The 14,210-nt window shown below is 44.7% G+C and overlaps 1 protein-coding gene across 4 annotated transcripts in view; it reads left to right on the top strand.

Moving 5' to 3' along the window:
* Window positions 1–14,210, top strand: part of LOC146206079 (dual specificity calcium/calmodulin-dependent 3',5'-cyclic nucleotide phosphodiesterase 1A-like) — a 563,618-nt gene that overhangs the window by 527,391 nt on the left and 22,017 nt on the right. For all 4 annotated transcript variants that reach the window (XM_084590730.1, XM_084590731.1, XM_084590729.1 and 1 more), the window contains 3 exons: window positions 4,653–4,753; window positions 9,361–9,486; window positions 12,752–12,856. In XM_084590730.1, coding sequence (XP_084446856.1) covers window positions 4,653–4,753; window positions 9,361–9,486; window positions 12,752–12,856 — 332 coding nt within the window. The remainder of the gene's footprint in view (window positions 1–4,652; window positions 4,754–9,360; window positions 9,487–12,751; window positions 12,857–14,210) is intronic.

Genomic DNA, 14,210 nt, shown 5'->3' with positions numbered 1-14,210 from the left:
GCTGTTGAACATTACCTTAGTCTTCTGCATATTGATTTTCAAGCCTACCATTCTACTTTTTCTGTCTAGGTCATCAATCATTATTTGCAGTTCATCCCCCGAGTTGCTTACCAAGGCAATGTCATCAGCAAATCGCAGATTACTGAGGTATTCTCCATCTACCCTTATCCCTAACTGCTCCCATTCCAAGACTCTAAATACTTCCTCTAAACAAGCTGTGAATAGTACTGGGGAGATTGTGTCTCCTTGCCTAACACCTTTCTTCATGGGAATTTTATTGCTTTCTTTATGTAGAACTATGGTTGCTGTGCAGCCACTATATATATCTTCCAGCACTTTCACGTACGGCTCGTCTACCCCCTGATTTCGCAATGCCTGCATCACCGCCGAGGTTTTAACTGAGTCAAATGCTTTTTCGTAATCAATGAATGCTATGTATAAGGGCTGGTTATATTCCGAGCATTTTTCTATCACCTGATTGATGGTATGGATATGATCGATAGTAGAGTACCGTTTCCGAAACCCTGCTTGATCCTTTGCTTGATTGCAGTCTAAGGTTGTCCTGATTCTATTGGCGATTACCTTAGTAAATACCTTATACGTAACAGACAGTAAGCTGATTGGTCTGTAATTTTTAAGGTCCTTAGAGTCCCCTTTCTTGTGAATGAGGATAATGTTTGCATTCTTCCATGCTTCCGGTACCGTCGATGACACCAGGCACTGCGTATACAGGGTGGCCAGTTTTTCTAGCACGATATCCCCCCCGTCCTTCAGCAAATCTGTAGTTATCTGATCCTCTCCAGCTGATTTCCCCCTTTTCATAGTTTCTAGTGCTTTCTTGACCTCGTCCTTCGTCACTGGTGGAACGTCTGACTGTTTTTCCCTACCGCCAATCTCACTACGGTCCTGACTACTTCGGCTACTGTAGAGATCTGTATAGAACTCCTCGGCTACTTTGACTATCTTGTCCATATTAGTGATGACGTTGCCCGCCTTGTCCCTTATCGCATACATCTGGTTTTTGCCTATGCCCAATTTCTTCTTTACCGCTTTAAGGCTTCCCCCGTTCTTTACAGCATGCTCAATTTTCTCCATGTTATACTTCCTTATATCGGCCACCTTGCGCTTATTGATTAGCTTTGATATCTCGGCCAATTCGATCTGGTCTGTTGGATTGGAAGCTTTCATACTCTGCCGTTTCTTAATCAAATCTTTCGTCTCCTTAGACAGCTTACCGGTATCCTCTTTAACTATCCTACCGCCTACTTCTACTGCGTACTCAGTAATGATATCTCTGAAATTATTGTTCATTGCCTCTAGGGTAATGTCGCCATCCTCAGTTAGAGCTGAAAACCTATTCTGCAGCGAGATTCTGAACTCTTCTGCCCTCCCCCTCACCGCTAATTCGTTGATGGGTTTCTTTCTTACTAATCTATTGCGTTCCTTCTTCAGATTTAGGCTAATTCGGGACCTCACCATCCTATGGTCACTACATCGAACTTTCCCGATTACCTCTACATCCTGCACAATGGCGGGGGTTGAACACATTATGAAGTCGATTTCATTTTTAGTCTCTCCGTTAGGACTTTTCCATGTCCATTTCCGGTTCTTCCGTTTGCTGAAGAAGGTATTCATGATTCGTAAGTTATTGCGCTCTGCAAACTCAACTAGTAACTCCCCCCTGCTATTCCTAGAGCCAATGCCATAGTCACCTACTGCCTTGTCTCCTGCCTGTTTTTTCCCTACCTTGGCATTGAAGTCGCCCATTAGTACAGTATACTGCGTCTTTACTTTTCGCATTGCCGATTCTACATCTTCATAGAAGCTTTCAACTGCCTGGTCATCATAACTACATGTAGGTGCATAGGCCTGTACAACCTTCAGTTTATACCGCTTATTAAGCCTAATTACGATGCCTGCAACCCTTTCATTAATGCTATAGAATTCATCTATTTACCCGCTATATACTTATTGACAAGAAAACCTACCCCTAGTTGTCGCCTCTCTGGTAAACCTCGATAACACAGTACATGCCCATCCTTCAATACAGTATATGCCTCATTCGGCCTCCTAACCTCACTAAGCCCTATGACATCCCATTTCATGCACTCTAGTTCCTCTAACAGCACTGCTAAACTAGCTTCACTAGCAAGGGTTCTAGCATTAAACGTTGCCAGGGTCAGTTTCCAATGGCGGCCTGTCCAGCGGAGCCAGGCTTTCTTAGCACCCCCTGCTGCGTCACAGGTCTGACCGCCGCCGTGGTCAGTTGTTCCGCAGCCGCTGGTGACTGAGGGCCGGGGTTTTCTGGAGCTTATCATAGGAGGTTGTGGCCAATTACTGCACCAGGGTGGCCAACTCCTGTTCTGGTGAGGGAGTGCGTTGCCGGAGGTGTTCACCGGCATCAGGTCGCACCCCAAACCTGTATATGTATATGCAATTCCATCGACACGCGGATTTTTATTTTTTTTTGTCATCCGGTGGAGAATTGCGCGGCACCGGGATTTGAACCCCGGTCCTCTTGCATGCGAGGCGGATGTTCTACCGCTACGCCACCGCTGCAACTTTTCGTATTAGCAGTGTATTAGCAGTTAATTAATTCACCTTGTTCAATTAATACTTGCAATTAATTAAGACTTGCTCAGCTGGTAGCCCACAACATTGCATCACAACTTAAAAATCCTTTGGGCACTTGAAACACTGGCAACGTTCGCGAACAGCGCGTCCAAGCGCTTGGCAGGACACTTCTTGCCCACCACAAGATGGCCGCTGCAGACTTCACCCCAGCCCATTGGCCGGCATGGGGAACTTCCACTCCAGCAGTTTTTTATATCCTCCTTGAGTATTACCCTACGACCGCTAAATAAAGATAAGAAAGCAAGGAACTAAAATTAGATGCCTACAGCGCCGTAAACCTATAGTCCTTAAGTTCCACGTACGCCAAGTGGGTGCACGCTCGGTTTAGCTGTAGCCTTCATCTTCACTCCTGAACCAAGCGTCGCTTCTGCTCTTACATTCCAAGTTTTTCAGTGCTTAATCGAGCACACCGAGCACGCACCACAAACATGCGCACACGTAGTGGTTTTGTGTAATTCTTGCCTCTAATTGTACAACAGATGTTTATGCGATATTTCACCCATAGTTATTTGCATGAAAGGCACAGATGGCGAGAATTTTCTGTTTAAAATACTCGTCATCTTTACAAAACCCAGGGTTCGCATCCCAGTTCTACTGTCTCGTCGCGCCATTTCGCCTTGAAAACAAGCCCAAAACCGTTCACATTACGCCTGTAAAGGATGCACCACCACATATACACCTTTTATGCTGTGAAGCCGTGGAGCAGTGAAGCTGTCGCCACAAAGGAGCAACTAAGGGAAATAAGAGTATAAGGAAGAAGGTTGAACTATGTCAGCTTTCTTTCTTATATTCGTAGTCGTCTTGTTTCTCCTCGGGGGGGAAGAAGGAAGGTGCAGTACGTGGGCGTAGCCGGGAATGTGTGTGTGTGTATGTGTGAGTGTGTGTGTGTGTGTGTGGGGGGGGGGGGGTGTCTATTTCTCTGTTCTCTATTTCTTGAGTGCGTGTGGGTTATTCGGATGCCTTCCTTTTTCAGCATAAGGGGCGGCGGCGGTCTCATTATTGCCACTCGTGAAAGTTTGCACCGCCGCCCCATAAATATTGCCTAAAACTTGGAGCAGATTCACATTCATTCTAAAGCATTTAACCCAGCCATTATTTTCGGCTGCTGTTACCTGCCTCCGCACTCTACACATTTGTTGGTAGCAGAAACTCACATTATGCTTCATTTTATGGCCAAATCACACCTGTACATACCCTTACTTATGTTTGGTGGCTTTAACTTTCCTTCGTTATCATGGAATATATTTTGCCTTGCAGCGACACTAAATAGCCAGAACATTGAAAGTGATTTCCTTAGCATGTGCCTCACATTCGGTTTATCTCACCTCGTCGCCTCCAAACTAGGCTTGATGAAAGGAGGAAGCTGGTCAGACTAGCCTTTCTTCGGCGATATTTTTTTCCAATTTGACAATAATCTCATTACCTAATTACGAAAACTACTGCATCATCTGTGTTTGCAGAAACATGCACCAATTCACTTTTTTTAAAGCACAACATCATAATGGAATGTCCTGTTGACAATCTCGCCTTTCGTACTTGTTCAACTGTGCTTTTTTTTTTTTTTTTGCAAACGTGCACTATCATATGATGCATTCTTTTTGTCGTATCAAACTTACTGTACCGACCCTTCTTGCTTGAGCATGGTGTACTCGTTATATTTCCTGAATGAAATAGAATTATGTTTTTGTTTTTTTATTTGAGCATGGAGGTATGCTCTCTCCCCCACCCCGAACAAATTTTCTGGCCACGCCACTGGTACAGAACACTGGATTTGATGGTGAGGCACTGCTGCACTGTATACTTTGCAGTTATCGAAAGCGTGATGACACAAAATGCGGCTGTAATAATTTCATAACCTGGATTCACCGGAATGGTCCCCATGGTTTCCAATCAATCCATAGGCTAGGCCATAATTCTAATATGCATCGCTCTTGTACTACCTATTTGGGCTGATGCTGCTGTTTCATATATATTCAGTTGTGTAGTGTTGGTCATAGTGAGTTGTGTTTATATTGCAGAGCTGGCTGACAGAACTAGAAGCATTTGCCACCTTGTTTGCGGCAATTATCCATGATTATGAACACACTGGAACAACCAACAACTTCCATGTGATGTCTCGGTGAGTATGCTGTCGGTACTAAGCGAGTGGATTTCTAGTGTTTCCCCATAAACAAGCTAGCCAAAAGTTAGATACTAGAATGTACTTTAGACTGCACAAAAGTTGAAAAATTTTGTTACGACTATGACGCTAATCAGCGATACTTAATGCGCGACCTTATCTGAAAAATTTAGCCTTTGGAATAGTGCGACGCCCGGAGGCCGCAGTAGCTCTCTGGCTGAAACGCATGGCTGCCTGGTGGCATGGCGCCTGATGTATACCTAGGGAGCGAAGAAATATACAAGCCCGTTCTTGCTCATTTCTCGCCCTGCTTCGACTTCACGCATGGAAGAAGAGGCGCTTTTCCCGCTTTTATTTCGAAAGTAATACAGTCGAACCCGGATATATCGAATTTTGGTTATATCGAACTCACGGAATATCCCCTTGAAAATCCCATGTAAAAGTATAGGAAAGCCGCGTCATATATCGAACTCAATTTCACCGGTCGTTCGATATATCGAACTCCGCGCCAAGCACTGGAAAGTGTGCCTTCCCCAAAGACGATCGCATCACCCTCGGCCGTGTGCCGCGTGACGTTTTCAAGCCACGCGCGGAAGGAATGAGAGGGGACAGTTCGGCTAGGGAAGCGCCGTGCCCATTCCCCAAAGGCGCGCGCATCTGCGGTTATCGTTTCTCGCGCGCCAGCACGTGACATATGCAAGCCATGTGCGTGAATGAACCAGAGAGAACCGGTGGGAACGAGAGGGGAAAAACGCGATAGAGCGAAGCGCAAGGGTGTGCCCATTCTTTTGCCGAGCTATCTCTCTCTCTCCTTCCTCTTTCCCGGCCTTTGTTCGCAGTAGCACGCGCTACGCATGCGCCAAGCCAGCTCAACCCGTTTTCAGACAGAACGTCGGACGCTTTCTCCAGCGTATGTTGCGAACCCTCTGCGCGCGGCGGCTGACGTGGCTATGGCGCTTGCGGAAGAAGCGGCAGATCTTTTTTTTTTCTTTTTTTTTTTTTGCGAGAGTCGTTTGTATATGGCGTTACGAAGCGGCTTTTTTTTTTTTTTTTTCTTGCGGGAGTCGTTTATCCTTGCATGTATGAATCAACGAAAGCACGCGGTCAGCTTCGATCATGACACCGGCTTTTAGCATTTCTCGCTTCAAACAGCATTTGCAGCTACTTTATCACGCTTTCCAATGAATTTGAGGCAGTAGACTACGCCCGCCCCAAGCGCGGCGTGATAAATCGAACCAGGCTTGTGCAATCAAGCCATCACGGGCAGTCTGCCAAGTTCGCTCCCCGCCGCAGCAGGAGCTATCAAAAGATAAACACGCCGCGGCGTTATCGCTGCGCAGCATCTTGGCACGCTGCCAAGAAATGAGCTGTGGATGAGACGACCGAAACGGAGTGCTACATGCAAGCGATAACGCTGGCGATTTCTGCCGCGGCGACACAGAAACCTTGTTTTGAGCTGCCGCCCGCAGTTCCAACAAGTTGGAAACTTTTTGCTCTGTCAAGTTGGAAATTTTTTGCTCTGTCGCTGCGGTTCGTCGCTGAGATCGCTTAATCGCTTGCATGTGAGCGAGCTGGCCTTAACGCTTTTTTAGAGCGCAGCTCTTTGGCGTCCGTTCCTGGGTTTCGCGTCGGCGTCGTCGTCGGCCTCGTAACCAGCTCCGCCCCCCTTTCATCCCCCCAGCGCTAGCAGCGACCGACTGATACCGCTGGATGCCGCTGACGCCGCTAGAGAGTCAAGATAACGTGACTGCATAGAACACCGTCGCCGCCATGCAGAAAGAGGAGGGGAGGGTCCCCCCCCTGTTCCTGTGTGGCGGATAGGGTGCTCTTCAGTTGCCGACGCGCCGGTTATTTCACGTAGCCCCCGCACGTCGACGAATATGTGACCACCTTCCCACGGCTAGACCTGGTTCTTGGCGCTGCGGAAGCGAGGGTATCATATTGTTTGCGTCGGCATCGGCGGCGTTGTCCCTGAAACCAACTCCGCAGCTGGGGTTGACTCACTATCGGCGTCAGCAGCATCAGTCAGTCGCTGCTATATCTTCCCTCCTCCCTTTATCGCGTTGTCCGCTTGTTGCGCGCGCTTCTGCCCCCATCGTTTGCCGCTGGGTGTACACGCCGCCCCCCTCCCCCCTCTTCCTGCGAGTCTCCGGTTGTCAAAGCGCCGGCTCGAACTTAATTCCTTTCTTCGCTCCTCCTCCAATGCAACCCCTGTGCGGTGGCAATCACAGAGAGCCAGATCGGTGGCGGCGGATCTGTATATGTGCACCGCCCGAGCCGAAATTGCCGCTGCCGTTCGCCACTGCGAAATTATCTGCCAGTTCTTTCTGAGCCATGAGCGAGACGAATGTTGACATAAAGACAAACAGGAATTTCTTCACACTTATGCGGGAGAACATCCCGTTCCTCTCGCTCGTAACGCGTCCCACGGCTGTGACAACCTCGCGAGGCACTTGTATAGATCTCGTCTTTGAGAATCAAGCATTGGTGTACCAAGTCGAACATATATCAGTCTATTTCTCCGACCACAAAGCTTCCTTCATGACTGTCAAGAACTGTTAGTGGAGTCTTTGTTAAAGGAATACGTGTGAAAAATTAAAAAAATTCTGTGATAGCGCATACATGTGTTGCTCGATTTCTTTGCCTCAATCTATCGAAAAGGTGAAACAGCTTATTTGCTGCGCTCAAATTTCGCATTAGGAAGTAACGTAATCGTCGGTAATTTTTTTTTCTCCAAATTCTCGAGTGCAAAAGTGGAGGATGGGTTCATTATGCGAGTGTGTCTATTACGCGACAAATACAGTATCGTTTTTTCGCATCCTAAGTGCCGTCCCAATCCAATTTCTGTATATCGAATTATCGATATATCGAACTATTTCGCGATCCCCTTCGAGTTCGATATATCCGGGTTCGACTGTACTACGACAGCCAAAGCGAGACCTCGGGTGGCCGTAGCTATGTCGTGAAGAGGTGTGGCTACGGTCTCCTCATAAAAAAATCAGCCTGCCATGACATTTGAATTCATGTTACCCCTATGCCACGGGCAGGAGCTGCCAATTAACTGGGTCGCTCCTTTTATATGGGAGTATGATATCAGAATCAGCCTGCCGGAACCGTTCGCATTCTCGCCTACGATATGTAGGCACGCCCATACGACTTGGTTGGAGCGTGACTTTATATGTGGGCTGGTAGCTTACACTCTCGCGTCATACCTTTAAAGGTTGAGCTTAAGTGTCTCCAATAATGTAGCACCTTACACTGATAGGGCATGATAGGAGAATAATGTAGCAGGCAAAAGAAGCTTCCGCCGTGGCTTTCGCAATTCAACTAGAGTTAACCAGAGCTAAACCACAACTAATTTTTTCTGTTGCATTTTTCTTTATATTTTTTATTAGCGTGCAAGCACAGGATAGGTGGCACGCTCGTTAAAGCGTCCCTTGAAGGCGATTCAGAAAGTGGCTATCAATTAAATGCGTGCACTTTTTGCATGCCACGCAGGAGTCCTTAGAATTAAACCAATAATTTGTTTTTTGTTTTTTCAAATTTTCGTTTCCGCGCCTCCCGGCGGCCACCAGCACCAGTCTTTCGCGCGAATTCCGCCTCTGAGCATCATAAGGCCAGTGTGGCATCACCAGGAAGAGGCTGACATGCATGCGCTCCCCAAAAACCGCAGCGAAATGGCGTGCGCGACGGGCTGGAAACCTCGACGCATCTGCCCTTACTCCTCTAATGTGTAAATGTGAAGGTGAAGCAAGTCGCAAAATACTACTACTACTACTGCTACTACTACTACTACTACTACTAATAATAATAATAATAATAATAATAATAATAATAATAATAGACAACCCAATCATATTTGGTCGATGACGCTACCATAAGTGGAGTGCGGTACTGGTCTGTAATCCTTATTTTTCCCGTCCAGCCTGGCGTACGAGCAGAGAGGGGAAGCGTGGACCCTGTTTTTAATCACGAACATCTTTGGTGCTACATGTGCTTAATGGAAAGTTATGGCAGGAGGATAAAATATCTGTTTGTCTCACAGTAGACAGTTTGACAAGGCATTTTGTCGCAGATTCGCACTTCTCTCGACAGGGACCGAGTTACACTGCTGCTAGCGGAGGATAGTTGGCCTCCACAATTCCTCTCCCTGGCCCTTTATTGTCACCCAGGAGTGGCTAGGTATTAGAGTATATGCAAAACTAAGCCCTTCCAGCCTGTCCACAGAGCTCAGTAATCATGCCTTCCTCCCTACAACACAAATCCTGTCATTTCCTGTCATTACACATGGCACATGTCATTGCCATCCTTCGAACGTGCAAAGAGGTTGGTTTCTCCACTCACTTCGGCTGTATATTCGTTTAGCTTGCTGTATTTCCAAGTCCATAACCAGTATCTTGGAAATAAAAACCATGCGTGTACAGCTAGAAGGAAATGAGACTGCCAGCGTACCAAACAGTCAAGAAAATATGCAACAAGTGCAGGATATTTTAATGCATAAGTTTTTCTTTACACTTTAACCAGACATCCTTTTGAGCAAGCCCTATCAATTTCATTTTTGCCAAGAATTGTGCGAAGTGTTTGACTGTGGAGTGATGTTCTTACAGGTCAGAAACTGCGCTAATCTACAATGACCGATCAGTTCTTGAAAACCATCACATCAGTGCTGCTTTTCGCTTGTTAACAGAAGATGACCAGAACATTTTATCCAGCCTAAGTAAAGAAGAGTACAAGTAAGTTTTCTTCTTTGAAATAATCAAACCACTTAGGAAAAAGTGCTTTTTTTGTTTTCACTTTCATGCCATATTTGTTACATTAAAGCACTCCCTTGGTATTGGCTCAATATTACAAACACAAACAACACATAGCTGTTACATGTTTTGTGTGAAACCTGAAGCTTTCTGCACATAATTGCTGTGCAGGTGTGCATATAAAGAAGGCTCTGAAAGCAGCTGTAATGTCTACTGATACTGGACTTTTCAGGGAATCTCTGAATAGGTTATAAGCCAGGTTGGTTTCACAGGTACTTCATGCTAGTATGAAGTTACATTCTTTGTTAGCTTCACAATACATAAAACCTCACTATAAGAGACACTTGCAAAATGGGACCCGAAAAAGATGTCTCTAGTAACCAAGGTCTCTTGTAACCAAAAATTCTTACCAACTCGTATGTGTGGCAGTTTAGGCTCTCTTAGCTAAATTCTATTCTCTATCAGTGTCCTTTTTTGTTGCAATATGTCAGGAACCAAGAAGCAGTGCCTCCTCTTGATTGGGAAGTCAAAATGTCCCCGTTGTTTCAGCCACTGGCATCCCATTCCTGCGTGACTGAAACAATGGCAAATTTTGACTTCCCGGTCAAGAGGAGGCACTCCTTCTTGACTCCTGACATATTGCAACAAAAAAGGACACTGATATGGAACAGAATTTAGATAAGGAAACCTAAACTGCCGCACATACGAGTTGGTACGAGTCAGCTGTGTTGCATGAGTGTACCTGGGTTAATTGTGTCTCTTATAAATGGTGAAGAATCTACTTTAGGGACCTGCAAAAGTTGTCCTTAGTAACCGAGTATCTCTTGTAAACATGTCTCTTGTATGCAATGTTATTAACATGGCAAACATAGGAAAACCAAGCAAACCTTCTTCAAGTGTCTCTTATAACCGAGTGCCCCTTGTAACCATGTCTTTTGTAATGAGATTTTATTTTAATACACAATCTGTCTTCCAAATTCCTGGCCGTTCTGTGCACATACATATATACAGTCCTGCCTCATTAATATAAACACTTTGTTTCCCTAGCAAAACTATCCATATGGCTAGTCATCTGTAATACAAATTGCAAAGAAAAATTTAGAACAGTACACTATAAGTAAAGACTGCTTTTGTGCATAGTGGTGGCTGATGAAGTTGAAATTAGACGTAATCTTGGAAGGTACAAACCGACAGACCAGTACGTTAATGATATGGTACAGTACAATTTTACGTGTCTGTGACATGTGTGATGCATCTCGCGGATGAATGACCATTTCTACTACAACTGTTCACATCACACAAACTTAGAAGCACTTGGTCAACTAAAAGGTGCTTTCTGAGCAGCGCAAGCTGCAGAATTTTCTTCACAGCCATTCAGGCAATATAAAGAATGGTCAGGAACATAAGCTGGACAATTAGCAACCTAAGCCACGAAATAAATGGGCCATCACTCTGGAATTTTGAATAATTACTGTGTTCCTCTAGTGCCCTGCACTCAAAATATAGAAAACGAAACATCTGGTTGGGCAGTAAAAATTTTGTTCTCACCACTGACACTATTAACGGGGCAAAACACACAAGTATAAATTGGCTGAATGCATTTACCCCTTGTCCATAGTCAGGACAGCAAGTTTCCATATTAATGATGCTTAAAAACTGTCCATAATTCCAGTCGTATTATTTTGCCGCAGTTGAGCCTAGACATAAAAATCTTTAATATCACATGTGTCCATCAATGTGATGGCAGAAGACAGCATTCATATTTACGGCTTGTTCAACAGGTAGTTCACTTCACATCAAATAATTTATGCCAGATTTGAATGGTTTTTGACAATATGTTGCTTTGTGACACTGCTCAGTACATGATGCTAAGGTTCACTTTTGACAGTACTGGCTTTAAGAAAGCATGCTTTTAGTAGCTCTTTGTGCTGTCACATTTAGGTTGTGCACATTATCGAAAACAATATAGTGTATTATTGCTTACAATAACTGGACGTGAAAACGGTGCACACACGCCTTTATACATGATCAGAAAAAGCACAAAGATCTATATAGTATCTGTAAAAGCAAATATATACATGTTTATGCTCTTTCCGATTCAGTGTTCTAAGTATAACTTGCAATTTTACACTGATTACTGGATCAATTCCTTCACATTAACAGATATTGTCATCTCTTTAGTTGCTCAGCCAAGCCACAATTAAGTAAGAAAAGCCACAAAGTCTGACATGCTTTATGCATGGCATTTCATATAGCTTGAGAGAGTTTTAAAAATACATACACTACATTTTGCAATACATTTGGCCACCACCAAAAAAATGGGGGTGTTTAATTAATTCGATGAACTATGAAACTTATTTTTTTATTACTGCTTTAATTAATTAAAAGCATTTTCAACTTTCAGACATTTTACTCCCTCAATTACTTGTTAATTAATGAATCATGATTTTTCAACTTCCAATTAAGTGATTTTTAACATCAAAATACGCATGAAATGCTTGAATTAGAACGTTGCAGAGCAGCCCTAGAAACCCAAAGTGGTGTCAACACTTTATGACGCCAGCTTTAATCCGACTCCAAAAAGAATACTCAGAATAGTCTGCATAACACTTCAAATGTTTAAAACATGGGTATATGCTTTGAGTTTTTGGCACTAGGGGCACAAATTTTCTGGCTGCCGCTGTGGCGTGCCAAAGATGGCACACCTGTACTCACTCACAGCAGTGCATGAGCAGTCACAGTGTTTGACACAAATTTAGGAACCCTATTTCCAAGTTCATGTTGACTGAGTAATTTTATTGTTAAGTCTTTATAAAGTGCTGCACTATATGTTGCCTTAGTGCAGCTATAAGAAATACCTACTCACATACTAACAAGAGAAGTAGCAGTCGAAACCATGATCGTGGTATTTATTGTCACCGATAATGCGAGTGAATAAAAGAAGTTACAGAGATTGCAACCACTCGTGTTTGGTGTCGCATAGTTCTTCTCTACATGTACCATTTAGTCCTGCATTTCATGGTTGACTTTTTTCAATGCATAATTAGTGATTTTTATTTTTACCTATAAAATAGTGCATGCCACTGCATTGCCCATATCAGAGAATATGAATCTGTTTTAATTTTGTGCACCATTATGAACTTTTGTTATGCCTGTGAGGTATAAGTACACATTAGAACTGACCTGACACATCTTCTAATAGGTAATTAATTACATTACTGATCTTGTTGCTTTGTCGCTTTTTCAGAGAGTTCCGCCTGTTGGTAATTGAAATGGTCTTGGCAACAGATATGACTTCTCACTTCCAGCAAGTAAAGACTATGAAGACAGCCCTCAGTCATCATGATTTCAGGTAGAAGCATGCTGTTTTGACCATAAGTGGCATGCACAAAAATAATGACGCACGATTATGAGTGCTCATAAATCTATGCAATTTTGCTGTCTACCAATAATTTGCTACAATTTTATCTGGCTAATCTTTAAGGCACTACACAGAAACCACCATGTACGAATGTTAGCCAGTGGTAAACATTGCTATCAAGTGTAAAAGGGAAAAATTACTCACATAAAATCACCATGGGTTTCAATTATAGTTTAGCAGAAGCTGAAGTTTAATAATGCCAGTTATTTCCTGTCCATTTTACAAGCATTAATGTCTCTCTGCTGTAAACCAGACAAACACTACATAACATTACAGCCAATGTTAAAAAGTAGACAACGCACACAAGTTAAACCTCTATTTAACGAACCTCCATGCGTTCCTCGATATTACAAAGGTTTTCAATTCCCCAACGCCACCCCGCGTGAAGCGGGTTAACTTCGCGTTACAAACATGTTGCGGCGGTCAACCTTCATAAAATGAATTCGATCGCTACACCGACTGTCTCCTAGCTGGTGCTGACTTACTGGAAATTACTGGAAGCGTAATGACGACAGAACACGAAATCAAATGACAGGACCGTCTACGACCGCAACAAGCGACCGCCCAGTTGATGCAACGCGCCATGTTTCAGCGCCAACAGCGTATGTAGTACATACTGCAAACTTTCGCTTTAGGAACATGGCATTACAATAGTTCATGCTTAAAAGCAGCGAAAAATAACCAGAAAGAGGAAAAAAAAGGGACTCGGGGCGAGCAGTGTGCGCCAATTGCCGTCACACGGTTGCTCGCGAGATTCTGCCGCCGATGGCTCTCGCACGTCGGTAGCGAGTGGTGAGAACTGCGGAAAGCGCCAGCCGGTGACGCGACGCGCTGAGTCGACAGTGGCGGGCAGACCGCGAGTGGAAACATGCATGAAAACGCACGCGCCTCCTCACAGTGGCAGCGGCATGACCGCGCGCGCTCCTGACCATCCGGCCGGCCGACATGGACTGCTCTGACTCCCTTTGCCACCGCTCTCTCCCCGCCTCCTCATAGTTGCATTGGTTGCATCATGCAAGTCGCGGTGGAGGTGTACTTTGTATCACAAGATATCTGCAGCACTGCAAAAGGCAGAGGAGCCCTTGCAATTGTGCTCATAAGTGCCTGTCGCCACTGCGCACTATACAGTATTGTGCTCCTACTGTCACCCCGGCCAATTTGAGGGGCGAGAGGCTCGTAGGAGCACAGTTGCCTATTGTAGTGCGCGTGATCCTGATTGGACCGGGGTGCCTCTGCCTTTCACAGTGCTGCAAACATCTTGTGAGACGAAGAGGCTACGGCTGCA

Source organism: Amblyomma maculatum, chromosome 1 (genome assembly GCF_055883805.1).
Source record: "Amblyomma maculatum isolate TAMU_Amacu chromosome 1, ASM5588380v1, whole genome shotgun sequence".
Classification (NCBI taxonomy): Eukaryota; Metazoa; Arthropoda; class Arachnida; order Ixodida; family Ixodidae; genus Amblyomma; species Amblyomma maculatum.
Note: the sequence above shows the minus strand (reverse complement) of the source record. Positions and strands in the feature narration are given on the sequence as shown.